General features: G+C 39.5%; 1 protein-coding gene and 1 long non-coding RNA gene across 2 annotated transcripts; one reads left to right on the top strand and one right to left on the bottom strand.

The window, feature by feature from the left end:
* Nucleotides 1-191: 191 nt before the first annotated feature.
* On the top strand, nt 192-25,839 carry HAPSTR1 (HUWE1 associated protein modifying stress responses). The gene is made up of 4 exons (XM_037068999.1): nt 192-837; nt 1,397-1,477; nt 10,473-10,748; nt 22,826-25,839. The coding sequence occupies exons 1-4, from the start codon at nt 612-614 to the stop codon at nt 23,068-23,070; spliced, it is 828 nt and encodes a 275-aa protein (XP_036924894.1). The 5' UTR covers nt 192-611; the 3' UTR covers nt 23,071-25,839.
* Nucleotides 14,697-15,366, bottom strand: LOC119002912 (uncharacterized). Its single transcript, XR_005069836.1, has 2 exons — nt 14,910-15,366; nt 14,697-14,815 (listed from the first exon to the last, which is right to left on the bottom strand). It is a non-coding gene; the product is annotated as an uncharacterized LOC119002912 (long non-coding RNA).
* Nucleotides 25,840-26,157: the final 318 nt, after the last annotated feature.

The following is a 26,157-nucleotide window of genomic DNA, read 5'->3' as shown; positions in this document are numbered from 1 at the left end:
ACAAGCCGAGGAACCAATTACCGCGCAACATTTAGACGCCGGTACGCGGAACCGGTCAGGCCGTACCAATGAGATCTTTTGGAGCAGAAGCACCCCAATCAGACAAGAGAACCAGCCTGAGTGGGCGGTGCTTCCTCAGTCAGCCTGTGGGCGGGGGAGGGCGGGGACCAGCAGCCGCAGAGGCGTAGACGGCGGCGGCGACGACGTTTTTCAGTCTTCGGTGTGGGCTCGGTGGTGCCGGCAGGGCTGTGGGGCGGGCTTGGTAGACGGCGGCGGCGGCGGCCCTAGGCGGGGAGGGCCGCTGCGCCATGGGGCGGCGGTAGACGGGCTCGGACCTTAGAGGCTAGCGGCGGCCGCGGTCATCCGGCCCGCAGCGAACTTAGGCGGGGCTCAGGGGTGGGGAGGCCCGGGGCGGGGGTCGTCCCGGGCTGCGTGGGGCTGCGGGGCGGGGCTCGGAGGCAGTCGGGCAGCAGGAGGCCTGGGCAGCCGCGAGCAGCGCCGCTGGCCGCTGGGCCCCGCCGCCAGGCCCCTCGACGACGACGCTCCCGCGGGAGACTAGCCTGAGGAGGACGCGGCGGCGGCGGCGGCGAGGCCGCGGGAGGCCGCGAAGGATGGAGGAGCGGAAGGAAGAGGGCGAGGCGGAGATCCAGGAGCACGGGCCCGAGCACTGGTTCTCCAAGTGGGAGCGGCAGTGCTTGGCCGAGGCCGAGCAGGACGAGCAGCTATCCCCGGAGCTGCAGGAGGAGGCGGCGGCCGAGGCGCAGCCCGAGCACAAGCAGCAGAAGCTGTGGCACCTTTTCCAGAATTCGGCCACCGCCGTGGCCCAACTCTACAAAGGTGAGGGCCGCCGCCGCCATCTTGCCGCCTCCGCCTCGGGCCTGACCCTCGGCCGAGAGCCCCGGGGCGGCTTGCGGGGCTCCGGCCACCGCCCCGCCGCCCCCTCCTCACAAGATGGCGGCGCGGCGAGCGGGGCCTCTGGGGAACCCCGGGGTTGTCTCGGGGGATGTCGTCTTTGGGGGCCGGCCCGGAGGAGTTCGTTCGCTTCTAAGGCCCGACAGCCGGACGCCCCCGGGCCGGAGAGGGCAGGGGAGGAGCCCCTAGTCACAAAATGGCGAAGGGAAGCAGCAGGGCCCTGCCTATTGTGCCTGAAGCCGGCCTCGGGGCGGGGACTGAGAGGGGGCACCTCCCTGCGCCGCAGCTCGCTCTCCTTACGTGCCTCCGAGCCCCGCGGCAGCCCCTTCCCCCGCGGCAGCCCCTTACTCCGCCGAAACCCCTTTCTTGCTTTCTTCCTAGTCAGTGTGGGATCCCGAAACCCTTGAACAAAATGGCGAAACCTAATATGGCCGTTCTTGAGTGATTGACGCGCAAATAAATTTTTTTTCTACCACTGTTTCAGACCGAGTGTGTCAGCAGCCAGGACTTTCTCTCTGGGTCCCTTTCCAAAACGCAGCCACCGCCGTCACCAACCTCTACAAAGGTAAAGATAACCTTGCTACATTGCGGATTAAGGGGAAGGGCACCCTGCGTCAGGGTTTAAGTCCCGCGTTCCAATTGTATTGGTCACCTCTACCTGGACCCAGGTTGCTGGAGTGTTTTCTGTTCCTGAATCTAACCATTAATTCTGAACATTTTGCAACTTGGAAACTCCGGAGGTGATCTATCTACCTAGACCAGTGATTTTCAGCTGGGGGCGATTTTGACTTCCTCAAGCTCTCGGGTACTTTTGGCAATATCTAGAGAGCGTTTTTGTATGTCATTACTGAGAAGGGGCTCTGCTTATGTTGTGCCGCGCAAGATGGTTCCCTCATCTCCACGCCCCAAATGTCAATAGTGCCGAGGTCTAGAAGCCCTGAACTGAACTAGGTAAGAGGAACTTCTTTTTGGGAGAAGCACCCAAGGGAAGAGAGTTTATGGTTTTGTGTCACAGCGAGGTAGGGGGGTGGGAAGACTTGTACACGATTTGTGGAAAAGAATCTTGAGAGAAGCAGTGTTGAGCATGATAATTCAGAGCATGTAAGTGCGTTGAAAAATAGCTAATTGGGGTAATCTGTGCCCGCGTTACTGTGCTGCTCTTCCCTAGCAACTACAAGTATTTGTTTTAAAAACTACTTTATATGTGCTTGCACATTGTTGGCAGGAAATGTGTGATCTAAGCGTGAATTACAGAGTTTTGTTTTATGGTAGTGTCTTTCTGGAGTTAATTTATCTTTAAGATAACATAAAAATACGTTAAGGAAACATTTCTTGCCCATTGTGCCTCTTAGTGACAATGGGTTGAGATTTTGTTCAGTAGTGATTTTAAAAATTTGGAAACTTGGGTTTGACCTTTTGGTGTGGCAAGGTTTCTGTGGAAAAAGGATTTGAATTTGTTAATCTTAGTAAATACAAAGTCAAGTGCTTTCAGAAGCTGTTAGAAAGAAGCTGCTGCTAACAATAATAGAACTTGGTACATTTCAAAATTACTAAAATAGGCTGTGGAGTGACTTGATTCTTAGAGACTTGTGTAAGAATGTGCAATTGATGGTAGCATTCTACAAGAAAAATACCTTTACTGTGAAATTTCTTGGTTAGAATTTGCATTTTGGGGGGACAGTAATTTCATACTGAACATAAACTGAAACTGGTGAGTAGAACATGAATTTTAAGGAATGAGGAACTAATGGTCCAGGCTTACCAAGAAAAGGGAAACATAATTAAATGGTGTCCCAGTGACCAGCTTTGATTTTCTGTGGCTGAGTTCCTGAAATTTTGACTCGTGAGTAGTTTGCTTTAACATCTATCAGGGCTTTTGAGAGTCTTGTGCATTCTTGCAATGGCTCTTGGTTTCATCCAGACAGGGAATTTTGAAATGCAACATAGAACTGTTTTTTTACACCGGTTTCTGAGTGTAATATACTCATATCTTGTAGTATAACTTCCATGAAGTAAAATTGCCCTTCTAAGATGGGGGCTTGAGTTTGACAGACACCTGCTGTTAAATAAACCATATCTTCCCACCCTAACCTTTAGCAGTTACTGATATGATTGCTGTATATGTTTTTTCTCGTTTTCATAGTTCCATAAACAATTTTACAGTATGTAGCTTTTTGTGTGTGGCTTCTTACCCCTTCCCATGTTTCTAAAAGTGATCCATTTAGTTTCATAATATATGCATTAATAACTAGCTCATGGCCCTTTTCCTTTTGCTGAGTAGCATGGATTATTCATTTGCTTGTTGTACTTGATTGCTTAAAGGGGAAGGCAACACATTTTTAGTGTCTTCTCTGTGCCAGACTGCCTAGGTCATACAAAAATAGGAATGTGCTGTGGCTTTTTGGGTCGGTTTTTGGTGCTGTTGACTACAGGATTGTTACTGGTTTAGGACTAAAGTTGGCAGTTTTTTGTAGTGCTGATTCTTTGTATAAGAAGATGGACTCAGAAGCTGAGCTTCGAAATCTTAAATTTGTTTACTTGATTTGAAAATGCTGCTTAAAATTCACTAGTTTTCTTAGTTCAGGAAATGTAAGGTGAGACATTCTGGTTCTTTTTAAACATCACAGTCTTTCATTATTGAAAATGCTGGATTGTTAGGTTGAACTACTCTTACTTTGTATTTTTGTTGTTGTTAAAAGTATGTTTACGTGGTAGAAAAGGTAAATTGTACCTTGTGGAATTTGATAGTGTAGCAACATTATTTTTTTTTTTTTTACCTAATTCAGGGAGAGTATCCATAGTGCTCTGCAGTTAATTTCTTCCTCCTTTTCATGGTGTGGTCTTCAGAGAACACAGTTTTCAACTACAGGAATGATTGGGTATCTTAAATAGAATCAAAAGTGGCAGGGCAGTGTCACAAGTGTATGCAGCATTAAGTGGTGATAAGTATAGATCAGAATGTTTACAGTTCTGATTAATATTTAAATGTAATTTACAGTGGGAATATTTGGGAGAATCCCTTTAAGTGGGCAGTGTTCCTATTTTGCATAATTAAGCATTTAATGTAGCAAGCTAAAAGTGGCTCATTTTGCAGCCTGGGGATAGCTTGGCACATTCACCAACCTCTTCATAATCTCTAAAATGAGCTCATTGGAAGGTCAGAATTGAGGTACAAGTTCAGAAGGGCCTCTTTTGATTACCTGTGGCCTTCTGAAAATTGAACATCCATTCAGTTGTTTGGGTAGGAATGTAGCTGGAAGGATTTGGAGGAGAGTCCTTTGGCATATCCCCTCAGTGTGGACAGAACTCAACAAAATGGAGTGAGTGGTTTTTTGTACCTCAAAAAGTAGAGCTAGATTTTGACATCTTTTTTTGGAGAGGGGAAGAAAAATCTTGATTGCTGGTTATTGTTTCTGTGTATTTAGTCATGTTGTGTCTCCCTCACTTAGTCTAATACATTTTTTGATGTCTACCACTAAAGAAGGGAGTGAAAAGTTACCGAGGTCATTTTAATCTAGCCCAGGTTGATGCTTACCTGGGAAATATTTGGCCAAGCCTGTGTTGCTTCTTAAATCTACCATCCACCTGCCACATTTCCTTGGGTGACAGGTTTCCAGTCTCTGTTTCTTGACTCTTCTTTACGAAAATACGTATTCTCCTTATCTAGTTCAAATTCCTCCTGCTTGGGGCTACTTGCTCAGTAGAGAGGTTGGACTGGTTGTCCTCTAGGACAAGGCCACCCTAGGGAGCCTCACAAGGTCAGATCGAGGTGGGTGCCTTAGCTCTCTTCAGCCCCTGTAAGCCAGTATTTGATCCCACCCTGTAGAGCCATTTTTAAATGACACGCCTCATTTGTTTGTCCCTTTACATTTTAAAACTGCTTCTGAAACTTTGAATTGAATGCTGAGTTCTATCACATATTGAGAGCTTTCTCTTCATATTGTTTGCTAATAAAGGTTTGTATTAAAGATGTTTTGGTCTATCAGTGAACAGCATTTGCCCCAGGGCACGTTTGTATACCAGTAGTGCATACAGAAAGCCAACATCCTTATGGAGTCTACTGCTGGCTTATCTGAGTTTAGAATTTATTTAGATTTTAATTGCAACACAGTTTAAAGGTCCTGGAAACAGATAATGGAGCAAGATTTCTTTTTCCCACCACTGTCCTCCTTTATTTTCTTTACTCTAAGTGGAGGTTAGTATCCATAACTTAGTATAAGCTCTTTATTTTAGTGCTGGCGTATATTGAGTATTCAAGTGTTAGGGTTGACTGTTGGTGGTCGTTTTCTTTTTCACAGATTTATACCTGTAGGCAGTACTGAAAAGTAAAGAAACATAATTCTAGTTTTTTGGTCTACACTTTCTCTTCTTGTGTTGAAATAAGTTTTGGTATGTACCTTTCTTCCTCATTTTCCCCTAAAAGGGTCACATGTAAATAAAATCTTCACATGCAAAAAATAGTATGATGCATTTAAGTTCTTATTTTTGAGATATCTTGTTGCCAAATTGTTTATAATAATGTCTCACTTCATTGGGCCATTTTGGACTTTTATATAAGCTGAAAGTAAACTGAACATACTGAAAATTTGTGGGCCAAATGGTGAGTGAGACAGAGAGACAGCTATTGGGATTTCAGCTCCTTAAAATGTCTGGGGTTTGTTTATGACTCCCCTGGCTGCAAAAAACTATTAGATGAACTTGGAGACTTTGTATGCCTTAGTATGGATCACGATTAGAAACCCTGTCTTAAATTGTATTAAACTTACGAGGAACAGTAGTATCTTCAGTTATTCCTGGTACTGTTTTAAGATTTTGTCTTTTAAGTTTTTATAGAAGACAATCATTTTCCAATGTGTAACTTCTCTGTAAAAAGGATGTTCTGGCTACAAATACCAGAAAATTACAAATTAGGCTCGCTTCGGTGGTGTGGGACATGGATTGACTCTAATTTGCAGGTGAGGGTGAGGTCAACTGAATTCAGTGGCTCAGGCTCCATGTCTCTACAGCTCTTCACCCTTAATCTGCTCACACAGGCATGCTTGAGGTTTGTCTTCAGGCTTATTTCATTATGTTGGCAGTTTACGCCACTTAATGAAATTTAGAAGAGATGGGGAAACCTTTTTTCCCAGAAGCTACTAGTAAATGACTTCTATAGTTTCTTGGCCAGAATTGGGTCACATAATAACTTAGAACCAGTATCACAATCATGGTTTTGGGTTGTGCAGATTAATTTTAGGACTAAGCCAGATGTTCCACCCCTTGACCAAATGTTCAACAGAAGCTTCCCCCAGAGCTGTCCAAACAAAAACTTGGAGGGTCTTTAGGAAAGGAAGGAGGATTGGATGCCACACAGCTGTGGCTGCAATGATTCTTCCTTGGTTCCTGTCATTTGTTTTATGTGGAAGGTAAAGATTAAGTAAATATCTAAATAGCTAGAAGTTAATGCCTAGTGGATACTACCTCATTAAGGGAATACATAGTTATTTTCTCAAAAAATTGAAAAGCCATTTTATTTTAGGTATCACTCAGAACTTTGTTTCTAATGAAACATTTTAAATATATATATTCCCCCCCACCCCCATGGCAGACTGGGTTGGTTAGTATAGGCTCAATTCTTAAGTTCAAATACTTTGTAGTCATTAGTGTTTCTTAGAAGTTACTTTGATACAGTGGTGTGCTCTTCTGGTTTGTAAATCCTCTAAGAGAATGGGAATTGACTTTACCTTTTACAGAAGGTATTTCTTTTCCACTTATCCAGCTATTACTGCCACTTACTCCAACTTTGGGTAAGGCCCTTGAACCTCATTTTCAGTTCCTTGTTTATGAAATTGGGATATCTGCTCTGGCTGGCTGGTTTGTACAGGGTTTATGAGTATCTGGAAAAGTATAGATAGTGAAATCTAATTAATTCTGTCTGTATCAAGACCAAATTTTGCATTTGGTCTTGACCTCAGAAATGATGATTATTTGCCAAGTGCCCCCTACCAGTGGTGGGATGATTAGACTTCTAAAAATTTTGTGAATTAAATTTCAGCTACTTACCTAAAAACATTTTTTAAAAATATAAAACATGGAGCCCTGGCTGGTGTAGCTCGTTGGATTGAGCGTGGGCCTGAGAACCAAAGGATCATGGTTCAATTCCCAGTTAGGGCACGTGCCTGGGTTGCAGGTCAGTTCCCGGAAGGGGATGCACTAGAGGCAACTATCCCTCTCCTTCCCTTCCCTTCCCCTCTAAGATAAATAAATAAAAAAAATCTTTTAAAAAAAGAATTAAAAATATGTATATATGAAACATGGGATGTCTACTGTGACTGACTTGAACCATCATTTCTTGAGTGAGGAAATGAATGTGTTATTAAAGGTTAGATTGACGTTTTGTGATGTTTTGGGGGTTCGCCTAACCTTCAAGCTTATGGCCCTTTCCCACAGTGACTTTGGTGTTAGTAAGATAGTGTTGGGCCCAAGACTGTCCCCTACTCTTTGTGTATTGCACTTCTAGATTTGTGTGTCTGTTGTTAGGGTTCAGATGTATTCAAAGTGTTAAAGTCCTAAAAATAGGACTATATTTTAAATGTAACATGAGATTTTTCTCTTCAGTGGCATAACTGAGATCAAATTAATCTGGGTGGTAAAGTTAATTGCGTTTGGCTTTCAGGATATGCTGTTAATGGTATGAAACCAAGTTATGCCCAGGCAGTGCAAAAGCATTTACCCGAAGACCTTAAGTGTTATATCTGCTTTTCTTCTACTGTACTTTCTAGTATGTAAAAGTCAGTGCTTACAAAATGCCTAAATTTTAGTGTGCCTTTGGTTGGTTCTGGTACTGAGACTTGCGCAGAATTTTTGAGGTGAAATGATTCGTCAGTGCCATACAATTTAAAATTATGTAACTCATTTAAACCAGTGAATATTGAGTTTATCAACTTTGTTAAAATCTGTGGTTAAATCATCAGCCTCTTGGGAATCTAACTTTTGCAACTTCCTTGTGTCCTCAATAAGAACAAACCTAAATTTTGTTAAGGCCTTCCTTCTGTGGCTTGTTAGTTTCCTTAAATCACCACCTTACGGAACCTCTTCTTACCTTTGACTCTGGAGGTTTGTATCAGGTTTAGCTTCGCTCTATAGTGTATTTCCAGTTCTGGGCCTACTTGATTTGCTTCTTGAATAATGAAATTTTATTAGTCATTCTTACTGGAAAGAGAATGACTTACTCTCTAGTTACGAGCTTGATAACAACAGTTCTTAGAAGGTGTAGGGCAGGTTCGTGGAAACCTGATTGCTTCTAGATTCATACATTTTACTTTTCTCCTTTCCATGGTCAGTCCCACAGGATGGGCTTGGTTTTCTTGATGACTTGATTTCTTTTATCATGTTGCCAGTTCTTCAGACCACTTAAGGTCTAGCTATAGCTTGACAAAGTCACCTTAGAGTTTATCTATGCCATTCAGGCTAGCTTCATCTAAGCCTTTATGACTGAGAGGTGGAAAAGTGCTGTATTGTCCTCTTCATGACATATGTCTTTAAAATAGAATTCATGCTTCCTTTGTTTATGTGAAATGGGAACTCAGAAGTCATTGATTCACGTAACTTGGTTATTTATTCTGGTAGTGAGATACTGGAGAAATTACTATATTCCTGAGCTGGTTATTTTATCTATAAAATCAGAATAACCTACTTTGTTAACATTGTGATGGAGTTTAGTATTTTTAAGAGTGCTTCCATGGACAACTTACATTTCTCTTTTAGTAATAAGGTCTGATCATCTGCTGAGGAATAGCTCTTGTAATAATGTTCTGCTTGTGTTGCTCTCTGCCATATTTTTAAATAATACAAATTTATGCAGCTTGGGAGCCAGTGATGTCTTGATTCTTGTTTTTCTTTCTGGGGATACAACTTGTCATTAATCATTGCTCCTTTCAGAGTACCTTTGTAGCAGACAAAGAATTTTTAAAAAATTCAAGGCTAGAAAAAGTAATAGGTGGTGATTCATTGTTACACAAGAATTGTAGCTTTTGCAAAAGGTTCAGGGATAAAGGAACTATCTTTAATTCTGTTAAAGGTATATTGGTGATTTTCTAATGGTTTAGCAGCTCAACTAAAAATAATTTGCAGCTCTGATCAGTGTGGCTCAGTTAGTTGGGTGCTGTCGGGCAAAGTGAAAGATCCACTGTTGATTTTCATCTGCACATATCTCTTGGTTGCAGGTTCAGTCCACAGTTGTAGCATGGGTAGGAGGCAACCAATAGATGTTTCTCTCCCTCCCTGTCTAAAAATGAATAAATAAAATCTTAAAGAATTACAGTGATTTAAATTTCAACTGTATAAAACCACTAAAGGCAGGAATTGTTTTACTGAAAACTTGGGGTTGGTGTATATGAAGGAGTATCTACATGGAGCCTGGGAAGCCAGAGATTTTAAGGCCAAGTCTTTTGGGGTTGGAATGGTTAGGAGTTATGGAAAACTGTTGGGAACTGGAAGCAGAGTGAGAATATACCTAGGGAAATGAATGAAGCTTTTTTTGTTTCTACTGAGTTGCTAGATTTTGTTGAGTAGTTAATCAGAATGAAATTTCCCTTATTTCTAAAATGTTTGCTACTTTAGTTTGTTCCCCCAAACCAGGGCTAAACCTTTCAGTAGAAGTGCATTTCCAAAATAACTTGGTGAATGCTGTTGGTGAGTGTGGCCTGAGTGAAATGCAGTATTTAGTCATCTGTTGAATGGTGGGATGTTCCTATTTAAGATTTATGAGAATTCACTATTTTCTGAAGGAGATCACTATAACTTTAGTGGATAAGAATAACAGACTCAAGCAAAACTCTAGCCCTTGTACATATTTTGTGGCCCTAGTGAAGTTATTACTCAGTGCTCAATACCTGCTTCTTCATATGCAATAAGGGGACAGTAGTATCGCTCTCAAGATGATTGTATTTTTCTCCAGTGAAGCTGAATATGCACAGTAATAATAGACACTTAATTTACCCATCGTTAGCATTATTAAACAAGTTCATTTTAATCAGATTATTATAGCAAGCTTTTTAAGGGAACAGCGCTTGAAAAATAGAAATTTGGCTAAGCATAGTCTCTTTTTATCTTTAATTTTTTTTAAGGACAAGGCAGAAGCTCTAGGATTATGTGATGTGTTAACTGATTTTAAATTCGTATTAAATGTTAGGTGTAACATTTGAAATGCAAACAAAATACTATCCAGTTTAATAGATTACTTATTGACTTAGAAAACCTCATACTTAACCCTGGCTGGTGTGGTTCAGTGGATTAAACACTGGCCTGTGAACCAAAGATTTGATTCCCACTCAAGGCACTTGCCTGGGTTGTGAGCCAGGTCCTCAGTAGGGGGCGTGTGAGAGGCAACCACACATTAATGTTTATCCCCTCTCTTTCTCCCTCCCTTCCCCTCTGTTCAATAGATAAATAAGTCTTTTTTAAAGAAAGCCCCATACTTCATGATACTCATATTGGTTACCTAGTAAAATGATTTTCTTTAGAAGAAAATTCAGCATGGCTCTTTTGATCATCATGTATCTTTTTTTTTCCCCTAACAGAAAGCGTGGATACCCATCAACGAAGTTTTGATATTGGAATTCAGATTGGCTATCAGCGACGCAATAAGGATGTGTTGGCTTGGGTTAAAAAGCGCAGAAGAACTATTCGTAGAGAAGATTTGATCAGCTTTCTGTGTGGGAAAGTTCCTCCACCACGAAACTCTAGAGCTCCCCCAAGACTGACTGTAGTGTCCCCTAACCGAGCTACTTCAACGGAAACTAGCTCATCTGTAGAGACTGATTTGCAACCCTTCCGGGAAGCCATAGCTCTGCATGGTAAAGCCGTTTAAACATATTTTTTTGGAACATGGTTAAGAGTGTGCCTGTGGATCCATTTTCACATTTAGGTTTAGTTCCAGATATATTGTCTGTTTTTTGTCTATTCTAGCAACTATTTGCTCTAGAAATGTTTAAATAGAATGTAAGCTAAGAACATATATGGACAATTTTTGAATGTTAGATAGCCCATTCTAAGAAATGTTTTCAAGAAAGGTAGTTTGAGCTTACTGATTTTACAGTAACACAGTGTTTTGCAGCATTGATTAGAATTTAATGCTTTACTCATATTGTACATGTTTTCTTACTCTTCTGCGTCAAAGCGGAAGTTCTTGTGTTTTTAAGACTTCTACCACATTAATGATTGCCTGGAGGAGCCTGGTGAGTGACAGGCAAGTAAGGCAGGTAATTGTTGGGCTAGCTCTCATGGGAACTCCCTTTGACACCCTAAGTTATTGCATGTGCCTGTAGAGGGTGAGAGTTGATGACCCAGTGGGAGTGGACCGATGGAATTGACTTTCCTTTGTCCCTTAGGTCCTTGCTTTGATAGTCAGGACTGTCAAAGAACAGGTCTGTCACCATCCCCATAGGCCAGACCTGCCATAAAAAGGCATTCTTGGCTGAAGGGTGTAAGTATTATTGGAGAAGCCTGGATTGTGTAGTCAATGAGTCTGTTGTTGCTTGTTGTTCTCTAATACAGACTTTCAAATATAACTGGGAGAAATACTTCTTTAGAACACCATTTTATACTGCTGTAAAAATAAAAGAACAAAATAATAAGACTTGATTGAAACCAAGGTGAAAATATGGATTGTGCCAGTGACTTAAGTATGTAGCAGTGATTAGTGAATTAGGTCATGAGTCCTGTTAAAAGTTAACATTTGGACCATAGTGTTAGGTTATCTAAAGCAAAGTAACCTAGTGGAAAAATATAGAAAGGGCTTCTATATCCTGCATCCTTAATGCTTATATAGATTCTTGTTCTCTGGCAAACCTTGATTCTTTATCTTCAAACCAGAACATGGGGTTTAAAAACATGTTGGTTTTCTTCCCTCCTAATTGTGACTTTGTAAGTTAAAAATACAGACACATTTATTGCAAGAAACTCCATAATGTATGGATGCAGTACTTAAGACTGCTTGCTGTTTTCTAATACAGTGAAATAGTTATGTCATCAGAACTTTTGAAACTCGGGCAAAGTAACAGAATGATCTGTTCCTGTTGAATTAAAGAGTTTCACATCTTTTACCTTTAAGTTTGGAAAATTTACTGGAAGTACACATAGTTGTCAGATTAATTTTAATGCATGGTAATATTTGATGTAGTTTTTTCCTAAGTATTCTGCTTTTCTTTTATCAAGTGGATTTATGACTCATTCCACACTTCTCTTGTTAAAGTGTCTTTTTCTGTATTATGCTATACTGTGCTTTTAGAAGATAGTTTTAAAAAACATATGCCATTCTTGTTTTAAATTTTAATGCAGTTGTATACTTGGGTGGGCAAAGTAGGTTTGCAGTTGTTTGTGTGGAAAATAATACAATAAACAATAATACAAGAATAAACTGTTTCATGTACTCACAACTGTAAACCTACTTTTCGCCCCGTTGTACAAAGGGCAAGCCAGCCCCTTCCCTGGAGAACTACTATATCCTCTACCTTCCCATACATTTTCCTAAATTGAATCTGTTCAACTTGTGATTATATATTTTCCTGAACTTTGGGAGTTTCAATGATGATGTAATTTTAGGAAGGGTGTCTCTATAATTTTATTTATGTTTAATTTGTGAGGGTTTAAATAAGTTTACTTACAAAGCTGTATAGAAAAATAATCTTTGTCTTCAATAAATTTACCAAGTAGTGGCCAATCCAGAATACATTGGAGACTCTGTGTACTCTTATTCCTAGGGTTCATATACCAAATTCATGCAGTTAAAATTACATGCATTGTGGTGAAGTAATAGGGCCCCTTGAAAGAGTATACAGAAACATAAATTATACTGAGTTTTGTGCTCTAGTGGTTTTAGAGAACATCAGTGTATTGGGAATGCTTGATTTGAGTGTTTAAAGTAATTGGAGTGATTTTTAATGGTAGGGCATTGTTAACTAAATTGTAATGCAGTTAATGACTAACTTTGTAACAAAGTGTCCTCATGATCTGTTTTATTGAATAGTAAATTGAAGTGAAAATTGTTCAGATCTTTAAAAATGTTTTTCAAAACATCTTGATTAGGGCACATACTTATCAGAATTTGGTTTGGTATATAATTGGCTTAGCCAAATATGTGAAATGTGAGGTCAAAATGAAGTTCTCGGAGTTCTACATTGGGGGAAGAGTTTAAATTCATGAAGTTTAGGAGTGTAAGAGGGGATATAGGAAAAGAATTGGTATATTGAGGCAGACTTCTTGAGTTTCATAAACAAAGCAAACTTTAGTGTAGGAGGTCACATTGATTTATTCTTCCCCACACATGTTCTGCCCATTTTATAAGAGGACAATTACCTTTATAATTTTTTATTTGTCAGCTTCTGAATTCCCACCTGCACCAAATGTGCCTATGTATACCTAAAATACATCCTTTATTTTATGTATAAGGTAAAAATGACAGATGTAAGATGCTTGTAGAGTATTTCATGTTGGCGATTCGGATGTGATAATGAGTAAGATTCTCTGATCAATACCCTCATCCCCTTTACTCTTAAGTTCACAGTTACAACCAAAAGGGCATCAGTTAATGGTTATCAGAGTTTCAATTAAAAAATGTCAAGGGTTATTGAGGCTTAACAAATATAATCCATTGCTTTATTTTGGCACTTTCTGTCCATGGGATCTGGTTATTTTTGGCACTTTCTGTCTGAGATCTGGTTATCTGGACATTAAACTCAGAAGTCAAAGAAACATAGGCAGATGGTAAATTGATTTCCATTCTTGCCCTTTTGGTCCTTGTCTTAAGAACATTATTGAAAATTTACAGAGTGCTGAATTGATACCTATCACCTCATTTTTATATAAACAGATTCAGGTTAAAATCACCTGGACCTCCTTTTGTGGTTCTCTGTTTTTCTCATAATCCCTTTTTTAGTTATACTTTGTCTTGTAGAGATTTTCTTTTTCTTCTCTTCTTAGGCTAACTTGAAAACACTCCAAAGGCCATTATTAATTTTCAAAATTTGTACTTCTAGTTTAGATCTCTTTGCTGACTATCAGATATGTGTGGTCCCAATTGTCTTTGGTGGACTCTCTACTCTTGTCCCATAGGCCTTTATCTCACACAGATGTCAAACTGGACTCTTCCTTCTAGACCAGACTACAGCAAGGACATGTTTTTTTCCTCTTTTAATCATATAGCAGATGTGTACATGGCAGATTCTGTGCAGTCTCTGGAAATTATAAATGAATGCTTTCTTTTCTGTTGAGGCCAACACATACTTGGATAATAATGTAATGTCTTGAACATCATGTTTAAGATATTCTGGGTACAGAAAGGGACATCTAGTGCTGCCTGGCTATGTGTTCAGAGAAGGCTCTTTGGAGGAGTTGAGTTCTGGGCTCTAGGAATAATCTTGCTGCTCTTGTTTCCCAACCTTGAGTTGACCCATTTGCCAGTCCACATTTCCTGGGGCTGTTGGAGTGTTCTTTTTGATCTCTTCACTGAAAAAATAATTTGTTTCCCTGTGGCCTATAGGGTGAGGTCAGAACTTAGCTTGACATTGCAAGGCCTTTATGACTTGGTCTCAGCCTTAGGGAATGTATCTTAGCCATACTGTTTAATCTATTGAATGTCTACCTCTCTTCTCTTTTTTAAGGTTTATCACTCTGCCTGTTTATTCTTTCAGATTGATTAAGAGTCTCTGCTGTGACAAAGATTTTTGAACGGTTGTTTCCATTTTCTCTGTCCTTAACTGAACTATACATCTCCCCCGCCCCNCCCCCCCCCCCCCCCCCCCCCCCCCGCCCAATTGAATTGTTTCTAAGCATTGTTTCATTAGGGCAGGGGCCTTGTCTTACAGGTTCTGGTTTTAACGAACCTCGTGTAGATTATTCTGAGCTTTAACACTGATTCAGCAGTCTGTTCTCCCATCCAAGTACTAACCAGGCCCGACCCTGCTTAGCTTCCGAGATCAGACGAAATCCGGCGTGTTCAGGGTGGTATGGCCGTAGACTCAGCAGTCTGTTAAGTGACTGGATGCACAGTTTGGGCAGAGAACCTTTAGAAAGAGTTGAGGATACAGATCTCTAGGTGAGGATACAGATCTCTAGATGACTACTATAAGGGTACACTCACTGTAATGGGTGTACCTTAGGAATGCTACAAAGTTAGAACAACTGAAACTTGGAGTGGGGCCTGAGGATGATTCACAATAACTAATTTAGTGTTTACTTGGTGTCGGCACCAAGGACGGTCTACTTTAATCCTCAATTTACCTTGGGTAGTTGCCATTTTATCAATGAAGAAAGGCTTATTTGGCTAAATGGAAGAGATCAGTTAGTAGTAGAATAGATTTGTCTGGCTTTTAGATGCATGCTGTTAACCAGTGTGTCTCTATGTTTGCACATTTGTGGTTTCTCTACCACCTTCCGTTGGTAGGGCTTGGGGGTGGGATGGTATAGGTCTCCAGGCTTACTTTTCTTCTCTGTCAGAAAATACATGAGTTTTGTATCTTTTTGGTGTTCTCCCCATAAGGGAATGTGGAAGTAGGCTTGCAGGTGAATGTCTTGTGGTCTGCTGTATTTCTGTCTTAACTTTAGTAGGAAGAGTATTTAAGCTTTGTATATAGGCTACTTTCCTAGTATGATTTTAGGCAATATGGTTAGCCTTGCCAAGGCAGTCTCCTCCTCTGTGAAAGGTGATGCACTTTGTATATAAGGTGGTATAGTAAATGAGAAACTACCCAAAGTATCTACTCTTAGGGTTAGTTCTAAGTCCTATGAATGTTCTTTTTGCCCCTGGATATAAAAGAGACCTGGAGCTACAGTGGCCTTTGAGGATACCTTTCCTCCTCCTTTTTTGGTAAGGGTAGCTTTTTAACATTGTGGAATCACTCCAGAGGGGGAGAGGGTTAACTTAAAATTTACGGTTTACTTATTTTACTTCCTCAGATCTTGAGCTTGTTTCCTGTTGATAAAAACCAGTGAGGCTGGTGATGTTCTCTTTCTGTTGTATGGAGAGAGATTCTTAGGAGCCCAAATTAGTGCTGCTGTGTCTGGAAATGTCTTAGTTTGAAATCTGGTGTCTTTGTTCTCAGTTCTGTTTGTCATCATGGAGATTTTGGTGAAAGGGTCCAGAGTAAGAATGGGACATGCCATCCTGCAGGGAAGATAAGAGACCTGGATGGAAGAGGAAGAAGCAGGATGCCAAGTCAGATTTCACTCATTTGATAATTTTTTTGAAAGCTTTGCTCTTACTCTTACTCAGATCATCTCATAGGTGGTCTTTGTAGGTTTCTGGCCCTGCTTCAAACAGAAAAATCACTCTGTTTTAGTTCCAGAAGTCATTTTGACAACATTCTTGACTGCTGTGCAAGGAGCTAACCCTTCTGGGTCTGGATTGAGCCTCTATGAAATTCATTAGTTCAAACTCAAAGGCGTCTAGCAAATAGGGTCTGGTGTCTGGTGGGGGAACCATTGCTGTTACTGACATTTGGTTTTAGGGTGTCACCTTGCTTAATTTTAGTTTCATGATCAGAACAAGTTTAAAAAGACATTGGGCTACTGCATTTGCCAGTGTGAGTTCTAAAAGGGACTTGGGCAAATATTAAGTAGTCCTGCCTTTACTGTCACGGTGGAAAATTTTAAAAAGGAAATTTGTTTTATTAAAGAATTTTGTCAGTTAAAACAGCTGCTGAGTGAAGTCTAAAGCCTTGTTTTTTTTTTTTTTTTTTTTGTTTGAAAGCTCTTTTTAAAACATTTTTAATGGATGTAGTTATAAACCCTGACTTCTGCACCTAAAATCCTTCTGCTGAAGGTGTAGGCATTTAAAAATAAAGCCTATATTGTCATTCTGCGAGAGGCAACAACACATTGATATTTCTAACTAAAATCTTTTTTTTTTTTAATAAATAAAGGGCCAGAGGCTACCTTAAAAAACAAAGGTGAATCAAATAGTGTCAAGGGAGTTTCTAGCTTAATAGAATTACATTAGACAGTTTGAAGTTTTATAAACCTAGGCATTTGGATTGAGGGACAGTGCCATTGCCTTAGGAATTAATAGGTTCCATTTCTGCCCCCCCCCCCCCTTTTTTTTTGCCTAGCAGAGTCTTTCTCTGGGCTGTGTGAAGATCCATACCCTCTTAAATAGTTTAAGTTGCTTGACAACTTTGAGGATCTGGGTGAAACTGGGTGTAGAGCCTTATAATAAAAATGGAATCATTTGAAGTCATCTTCAAGGGTATAAGGTCAGACAGAACTTTTACTTAGAAAAAATGTAAGGCTAATTCCTAATTTGTCATACTCAACACATAGAACTGGTAACCTTCCTGTAGAGTTTATGGAGAACTGTGATTCTTGGCAGCCTGAGCCACAATAGGATTTTCTTTGTTCTTTGAGCACAGGTTTTTTGCAGCTGTTGTTATTTTGTTATTCTTTGGCCTAGTGCTCTAGAGTGATAGTAGAAGTTAAAAAATTTTGGTGAGAACAAATCTTCCTGGTAAAATTTCTTAGACATGAAGTCCTAGTCCATTTAAGAAGAAATTTAAGTAGTTGTTCAAATAAGTAGCTTGGTTCTTTGTCTCTGCCCCTTTCCTGTTTTCATTTATAAAGCTAAATATTTAGACACAAATTTTGATAATTTAACACAAAAAATAGGTTAAGTGTTCTTAAACTGCTGGTATGTTATAAAATAAACTCCTTTGAATTTTCTGTTGCTGAGGACTAATTGGAACTGACCTGTGGGGCATTTCTTTCCATCCACCTTTCAAAATCTTTCCTTTTGCCCACATACCTAGCAACAGTGTGTGGAACAAGTATATTCTTGATAAATATTTGAATGTTGTGGTCTGCATCTTACTGAATAACAGAACTATCAAGAGTTATTTAGCAGTAAAATGTTTTAAAAACAGTACTTGGACATTAAGATATAAGAGATGAATGCACCAAAGCTGTCTCATTTCTTGATTGATTGAAGTGATTATTTCAAAGGATATTCTTGAATCAAAAGTTCTCTGAAGGCTAGAATTTTTAAATTATGCCCTTTGTTCAGACTAGCTTCTGAGAACAAGAACAATTAAGGCAATTTAAAATAGCATTAAAATTTTTGATGAAAAAATTTTGAGGTTGCATGTCAGCTGCTGAACTTTCTGGGGGATGTAGGGCTTAACTAAAGCTTTAAACATCAATGATACAGAACTGTTTTGAACTTGTAATAAAATGTTGTTGGACTTTTTATTTTTTGGTCATTGAAGTGATAAAGAAGTTTGTGTAGCATAGCCATGCCTCAAAGCCAGTTTACTCACCTGGTACTTACTTAAAAATCCATTGGTAGTTATGATAAGAGTTTAACATTTGAGTTTAATTTTTTTTACTAGTTTTCTGATTTATGAATACTAATTTCTTGGAAAATTTGAAAATTTCCTAAAAGTAAAAATTTAGATATTGTTATCCAACTATACAAAGATAACTACAATTCAATGTTTGGTGAATTTTCTTCCAGACTTTTTTTCCCCCAAATGTATAAATATTAAAGTTATTTTATAGTGGAGATCATGCTGCATCATATGGTACTGTATATTGCTTTTTTCATTTTAACGTGAGCATTTTCCCCATGGCATTAAAACTGTCTTTGAAAAATTGAAAGCATTTTGGGCTGTGAGCATAACTGAAAATGTTTTCTCGGTTTGACACATGTATCTTTGTAATTGGTTTGATTTAGTGTGCTTTGCTTCAATAAAAGTTCAGTATTACAATTTACAGATTGGGGTGGGGAGTGGTATCTACTTCAACTTAACAGAAATCTTCCTAGTAGAATTTCTTTTTCAATGATTGAATCTCCCCCTGGTGCATTTAAAACACCACATTTACACACAAGTGCTTCTTGATGAAAACCTCAGAACACAATTTGGTGAAAAGGGAGGGCTGCTATCCATTTGAATAGTGCAATTCATTTCAAATGCGAGCATACCAGTTTCTTAGGCTTCAGGCAGGATGTTAATCACTTGGTTCAAGTTGTGTGGATGTCAAATTCCCCCTTTCCACTGGAGATGAGAAAACTGGTGGAGCAGATCTGCAGGGGGTCCTGAACCTGTGCTGATCGGATCAACAGTACTAACAATCTGCCTTCTCAAGAGATAGCTCTGTGTTCTCATAAGTCTGGGGGATTTGGGGTGGGGTGGTGGGTGGAGTGGGGTGCAGAGGTGAAAGCAAGTAGAGAGGGTAGACGGGGCTTCCAGGCCAGGGGCTGCTGTGTGGAGGAGGAAGGAGGTGGACTGGTTCTACATTTGCTCTTTCTCTGCCTGTATGTGACACGACTATGTGTTGGTAAGCTGGAATCACATATAATGTTCAAAACAGGATTTCCTGACTGTACTAAGCATGAACTTGGCATGAGAATAATAGTTTTGTGCTACTTTTAACAATTTACCCTGTAACTGAGATTCTTATAACCTGGACTTGTAACTTTGTTTTAGCTCCAGTGGGAGCTTTCTTTTTCCTCCAAAGTATGGTTACATTCTCCTGATCTTTTTTTCCTCACTCTTTCACTAATCATTTAAAATAAAATGCAGAAACTTTAATACGGATAAAATTTATCTTGTATTAAGAAATTGAGACTTCTCTGTCTAATCATACTACTTGTTCTATTGCTTTGTCAATTGATATTCCGATAGCCCTTTTGAAAAGTGTGTTTTTGGTAGAGATTAAGTTGTCTGCCCATGGGCTGTACAACTTCATTTTTAGTTCTGAAGCATGTTTAGATTCTCTGTACTTGTATAGGCCTGATTGTTCATTGGCTTAGTAAGGTTTCCTAAAGCATCTTCTAGTAGCTGTCATTGGTTTATTAAATAAAATTTGGGCTGTTTAAAATGCACATATTTTTGGTTGTTAATCTTAATTTTTTTTACACCTGAAAAGTCTTTTTGGGGAAGATTAGATACTTAAACTTTGAAAAGAAACTTTACTGTTGAGAATAGATAATAAGTAGGAAATGCTGCACATTGTGATTTTACTTTAGCTGTCAAACTAAACCCCATGTCCTATATCCCCCCCAAAAGATTGTGATTTTACAGAAGTTACTGGGGAATTTTCAAATTCAAATTTACTCGCAAATGTTTACTCTCATCTTTTTAATGGAGAATGGCGGTTGGTATGTTTGTTCACTTCTGATGGAATCACTAACGAGTCTTGGGTGTTTGTCACTAGGTGTTAAAACTTACTGCCATGGAACCTTCTAACTTACAAAGGGCATTGGGGTGGGGTTTCATGAGGTGTGTTCTCTCTCTTTGTGTGTGTGTGTGGTTTCAAATGCTAAAGGGCATCCTGAGTTTAATTACTGAATAGCCCAATTTTTGGCTGAAGGTCCAAATTATGAATCCTGCATTATAAAACAAGTATGAAAAAGGGGTATGTGGACCCCTTTTAGTATCTTGTGAGCTTTGATATTAGGAAGGCACAGCTCTCGAGTTTACAGATTTGGTGAAGAACTTAAAAAATTGCCAGCTTGGGAATAGACTGCGTTAACTTGATGGCAAAGCTTTAAGTGAAGGGAGCTACCTGAGTTTATTTTTTGGTGGTAGGTAAATAAACAGCTTTGTATTTAAGTGGGTTTTAAAATACTGAATAGGACTTTGAAACATTATTTTTTCAGAATTCAGTGAATGCTATGTGCCAGATACCATGTTAAGTTTATTAGGTAGAGATGAAAAGACTGTCGAGGAGGAGTCTAATGATTGTACTGTGCTATTACAGAAAAGTGAGCCTGAAGTGCTTCTTTCCCTTTTTTAAAATTTATTTTTAATAAACCTGTTTGGGCCAGGGAAGAAGGAGTGAAATTCTTTATGAAAATGTGAAGTTTGAGATGTCTGGGCAGTTAGAAAAATGGATAGGACTTTGAGCTGAGGAAAAATACCTGCTTTTGTAGCACTGATTTGGGAAAATGGGTAATCAAAGGGGTCAGCCTGCGTGATACCAACTTGTTGGGCATAAGAGACACCTGCAAAGGCCACACAGCAGGGAGCGGAGAGTTTGAAGCAGGAGGGAAGAGGAGCCAGCAAGAGACTAAACAGGGGAGGTAGGAAAACCAGGATAGAAGGACTCAGGGGAGGAGGTGCTGGAGGAATCAGCGGGGAGCAGATGTTAGAAGGGAGGCAAGGCCCGGCTATTTTAAGGAACTGGAAATTGTGTGATACAGGTAGTTAGGATTCAGTCTTATGGGGGAAGAAGACGTGAAGAAGGCAGGAGGGGAGAGTAACTGTTCAAAGAAGTGGAGCCTAAGGCATACTAGGCCCTAGACCCTAAAGCCACTTTCATTAAAAATAATTTAGACTTTGGAGGGGCTATAATTGATTGAATTTGAGTCCCACCTCTTACTAGCTGTGTGACCTTGGGTGGCTTACTTAGTCTTGATTTTTCATGTACAAAATGGAGGTAATGCGGATGATTATTTTGAGGATGACATTGAAAAGTAGTACTTAATGTGCCAGATACAGGAAGTACTCCAATATTAGTGTTTGTATTTAATTTTTTTAATAGGTGCCAGTCTTGGAAAGGCATTTAGAGCTTCAAAGGGACATACTCAGCTTTCCTCTGGCCATCAGTGGGAAGGTTGGATGCATTTTTTATAGAGAGAGCAGTGAGGGGACAGGTTGGTTAGAGCAATTGAGAAGACTGGTGTGGGCTGTGAACATAATCAGCAAATGGGTTGAGGCTGTGGGTTTGAGAATGGTCAGTATTTGTAGGGTGAGAACAATGTCAAAGGGAATTTAATAGAATTGGAATGGTAGGAAGCAGAATACTTTTTCAACGTTTAATGTTCACAGTTAAGTCATATTTGCAGAGCATAAAATTAGAACAGGCCCCTATGAAACCAACCTCTAAGCTTATTTTAAATCCTATTCTTTGGAAACACTGGTTATACTAGATCATGTTATATAAATTTAATCAAGCTATAACAAAATCCCTGTGTGAGGCTAGAAGAGCGTAAGGGAAATTCATGAGAAAGAATGTCCACTGTTGATGATACTAGGTTTTTTAATTCAGCACTATGGTTTATGTTTCCTTGCCTCACTCATTCCTTTTACAGGTTTATCCTGGACATTTAGGAGTGGGGACACGTTGATTTCCTTAACTGTTCACAAGTGTAAGGAATTGAGTGTTCAAGCCATGAAGGCTGGGTCTATTCTGGATTTAATAATTTATGGGGCAAGCAAAGAAGCAGGATTTTTTATGCCATTGTTGCCCTCGCTCCTCTAAAAAATTATAGGTGATAATGAGTTAGGCTGTTCTAAGGGGGGGGGGGCATATCTCCCAAATAGAGTCCAGACCTTGGGTGATCAGGTAGCCCAGTTTGTGTAGGTCAGATTCATCTTGTACTTGATCTCCCAGTATAATGTATAGTAGTGGCCTTTTTGGGGGGTTTGATAGTGTAGTTTTGGATGATAAATTATAAAGTTGCCTTATCTAGAGGGGGTGTTGGAACAAACCCCCTCACGCCTGGAAATGATTGCCTGCTCCCCTATGTTGATGTGAGCACACACACCCACACTCAACCTACACCCACAGACACATCAGAGGCTCTGTCAAAATGGTGGCTTTTGATAATTAAAATTGTTTAGAACGGGTGCCTTCTATCTTCAGCTGTGAATTGCATATGTACCTAGCCAAGAAGTAGATGGGAGTATTTCACAGTCTGTTTGTACACCTAGCACGGTACTTGCCCAATATTATAAAAATTGGTAGTATTATCAATAAAGCATCTCATATAGCAAAGCCAGACAATTCCTCTTTCCAAAATAAAGCTTACCTGCTCCCTGGGGACCCCTTACAAAGAAAATGGACATCCTTTGACACTATGAACATTGAAAGTAAAGTGGATTGCTTTCAAAGGGGTTGAATAATTGAGCAACTCTAAAACCTTTTTTCTTCTTCCTAGGTCTTAGTGGTGCAATGGCTAGTATAAGCGTGCGTTCGAGTACCCCAGGCTCTCCTACACATGTAAGCAGTGGATCGAATGCTAGTCGAAGGAGAAATGGACTCCATGATGTCGATTTGAACACTTTCATATCAGAAGAAATGGCACTCCACTTGGACAATGGTGGAACTAGAAAGCGTACCTCAGCCCAGTGTGGCGATGTCATTACAGACTCACCAACCCATAAACGCAACAGAATGATCTAAACTGAAAACATTTTCACACCCACCATGCTGCTTGAAAGCCACTTGATCCTCAACATATACTATTATTGCAAAGGAAACATGAGGCCATCTTCCCTTGTTCAGTTTAAGACAAGTGAATTCTATAGTGGTTGCCATAAATGGAAGTTCTAGGTATTTACAGTAGATGCCTCTTGTAACTATGGCTTTCTTAAAACTATAATCCTAGCAGAGGACATGAGATATTGTGTAGTCGTTAGCAAGATCATCATAGGCAAACATATATCCGTTCCAAGGCTAAAAGTGACCTTAACTGTATTTATTCTCAAAGGGAAGGGAAATATCAGATGTTTATTTGGTTATAGAATGCTTTTCTAAAAATTTCCTGCTGTGCTGAGTATTTTGCTTCAACAGTATTGCCAGGTTCCTAAAATTGTCTAAAACACACGATTTGGCTTCCTCGTCAAATCTGCAGGCTTCCATTTTTTTGCACAGCAGCACTGTATCATGCACCTGGTTTCTGTATAGTAACAGTGTGCAACTTCTAATTATCGAACTGTGCTCTGGTTTTAGTTTTCATGGCAGTTGCAAATTCTGGTGATTGTGTGATGTTAAGAGGTGCTATGATGGTCATGCAATTAATATTGAATCAATACAAAGAACTTTATTGGATTCACTTCGTGTGTGTTAGTGCTCTAAAAGTAGCAATAAATATTAAATTGCCCCCAGATTAACCCTGTAGGTTTAAACTCCGGTTTTAAGACAAGTACTGCTTCCCATGCAGGGTACTATACTTGCGATAAATGTAAACATGTAGACTGTACTCAAGGTGGCCTCAAGTAGAGAGGTCATGAACTTTGAGAGTGGGCTTCCTCTGGTATTCATGAGAGGGAGATGGATAGTGGGAGGGTAGGTATTCCAGTCTTTCTGTTATGCTTTACATTTCTCATGAGTGCCCTACTTTGTGCAGTTTCCATTGGAATGGGTGGCAGGTAAGAAAAGGTCTTTTATCTGCTTATAATGTGATTACAACTTAAATAGCAAAACCCACTCTCCAGTCCCTCTCTTAAAAAGTGCTATTTGGATTCTCATTCTGGAAAAGATGGAATCGCATGGAGGTTCTCTAGATGTTAGAGCTAAATAAAAATCCCCACTATATTTCTCTTTTGGGTAAATATAAGACCTCTTGTAGCTACTATGTTTTAGAGCATGTTTCATCTTCATTTTTAATACCTTCAACTGAATGATAGTCTTTTTTAGATGAAGAACTGATGTCAGCCTGCCAGGTACTGTAATTTATTCTATCATATTATTATATAATATATATCAAGTAGGACAGTGAAAAATGTTTCCTTGCAAATTTGTAGTCCAATATCAGTTACTTTCTATTTTTATCCTTAAAAGACCATTGCAAATCCAATGTAAGGATTTTTCCAGTAATTTACTCACAGCACTTTGTTAAAGTTTGCAATTTCTCCAGCCATTTAATAATACCTTTATGTGAAGAAACTTTGCTAAGTTAGCCATAATATTCGTGGACTGGGTGGGATGTGAATAGAATGTTAGAGATGGTGTGAACTAAAGTTCTGCAATCATATATAAAACCTTTATTTAAAGTCAGTTTCATACTATAGGAATGAAAGGAAAGGTATTTCTAAATTTTTGTAAAAGTGGATCATTTTTATTTGAATATTATAGCAGGAGGAATTACATCAATCTTATCATTTTACCTGAAACGGACAAGCCTCCTCTGTATTAGGAATACTTGCAAGCTGCACTTTGGACTATAGTAAGAAATGCAGTTGAAGTTATCTGTGTTTTTCTGTCATTGTAAATTTAGATTCTGGGACTGGGGTTTGGTGGTGTGATGTGTTGCTCACAATTGGCCAGAACTCCTCCTAAAGGATTTTTTGAGATTGAGGAACACATATTTAATCTCCCCTTTATACCTTGGTTCTAGTTCCTCTTTTCCAAGTTGAGTGGCAATTTTGGGGGGGGGGGTTGTTTTAGTTGGTGCTCTGATGCCTAATCTCAGTACCCTTTACTCTCAATTGTCAAATTCCGGTAAAACATGTGCCATTTTCTTTGGTAAGAGAAAGCAGGTGTTACTGTCTGCCAGAACACAATTTATACGCCTTGTTGGCTGCATTAAACTTTTTGAAAACTTTAGCATTTGTTAATTTTTTCCATTGCATTTAATCACTTGTAACTCCCTTCTTCCTTTTCCATCCCATTGTTTTTCTCCCTTGTGCCACCTGTGCAGATTAACCCTGAAACCTAAGAATAGAAAGGGAAATGATTTCTTTTAGGAAAAGTTAGTTCTGACTGCTAGATTTTTGAACCTTTTCTTTGTACCATTTTAGATGCAAAACAAATCATGGAAGATTGCGTATTTGTGTGGTACTTTTTAAAAATATTTTTTTCTGGTCTCTTGAGAACATTGTAGGCTGAATTTTAGAATTTAACACTTTGCTTTTGGGGAACAGAACCTGTTTTCATCATAAGGTAGCTTCTTTGATTCTTTGAGACTTCGTAGCTCATTACTTCTGTTCCTGTTGTTCTAACTTGGCATGAGTGAATTGAAGTCATCCTTACACTGCAGTTGTTCTGAGCATGGCTGAAGCATTAAAAACTTAACGATAATGTCTGGTATTTTACAGAACAAAAATAATGGAAAATATTTGGCTGAACCTAAAGTCCTACAGTCAAATTCTTCAATGTGGTTTACCCAACTGGAGTAGTGGTACACACCGTAAATCATTCGATGAATAAATAATTATAAAAAACAAAAAACTATGGGGCTTGTCTGCAGTTTTGTTTTGGTCATCGCACCTGAATAACTCATTGTTGTAATCAAATGAAGTCCAGGCTTTTAAAGAAGAACCAGCCTTCTACATTTTTCCTCTAAGGGCTATTGGAACTCATTAAATTTGAGTAACTGTGGCTTTGGGCCTTACCGGTTTCCCTACAATAGTGAAAGTTGGCTTGCTTCCTGTATAGTAGGGGATGGCCAAGATCTGACTGTGAGGTGAACCATCTCAGTGCAGTGAGGATTCATGATGCCAAGAGATGGTTGGAAATACGGTCATTAGTTGGGGACAGGGACAGCAC

Source organism: Sturnira hondurensis, unplaced genomic scaffold (assembly GCF_014824575.4).
Source record: "Sturnira hondurensis isolate 20B ecotype Veracruz unplaced genomic scaffold, ASM1482457v3 Scaffold0018337, whole genome shotgun sequence".
Lineage (NCBI taxonomy): Eukaryota > Metazoa > Chordata > Mammalia > Chiroptera > Phyllostomidae > Sturnira > Sturnira hondurensis.
This window is presented reverse-complemented; position numbering and strand designations above follow the sequence as displayed.

Excerpts from the sequence above, each read along its gene's own strand:
- HAPSTR1 (XM_037068999.1), top strand. The coding sequence starts at position 612 with ATGGAGGAGCGGAAGGAAGAGGGCGAGGCGGAGATCCAGGAGCACGGG. Across the intron at positions 838-1,396 it reads CGTGGCCCAACTCTACAAAG|ACCGAGTGTGTCAGCAGCCA; the intron begins GTGAGGGCCGCC and ends CCACTGTTTCAG. Across the intron at positions 1,478-10,472 it reads CGTCACCAACCTCTACAAAG|AAAGCGTGGATACCCATCAA; the intron begins GTAAAGATAACC and ends TTCCCCTAACAG.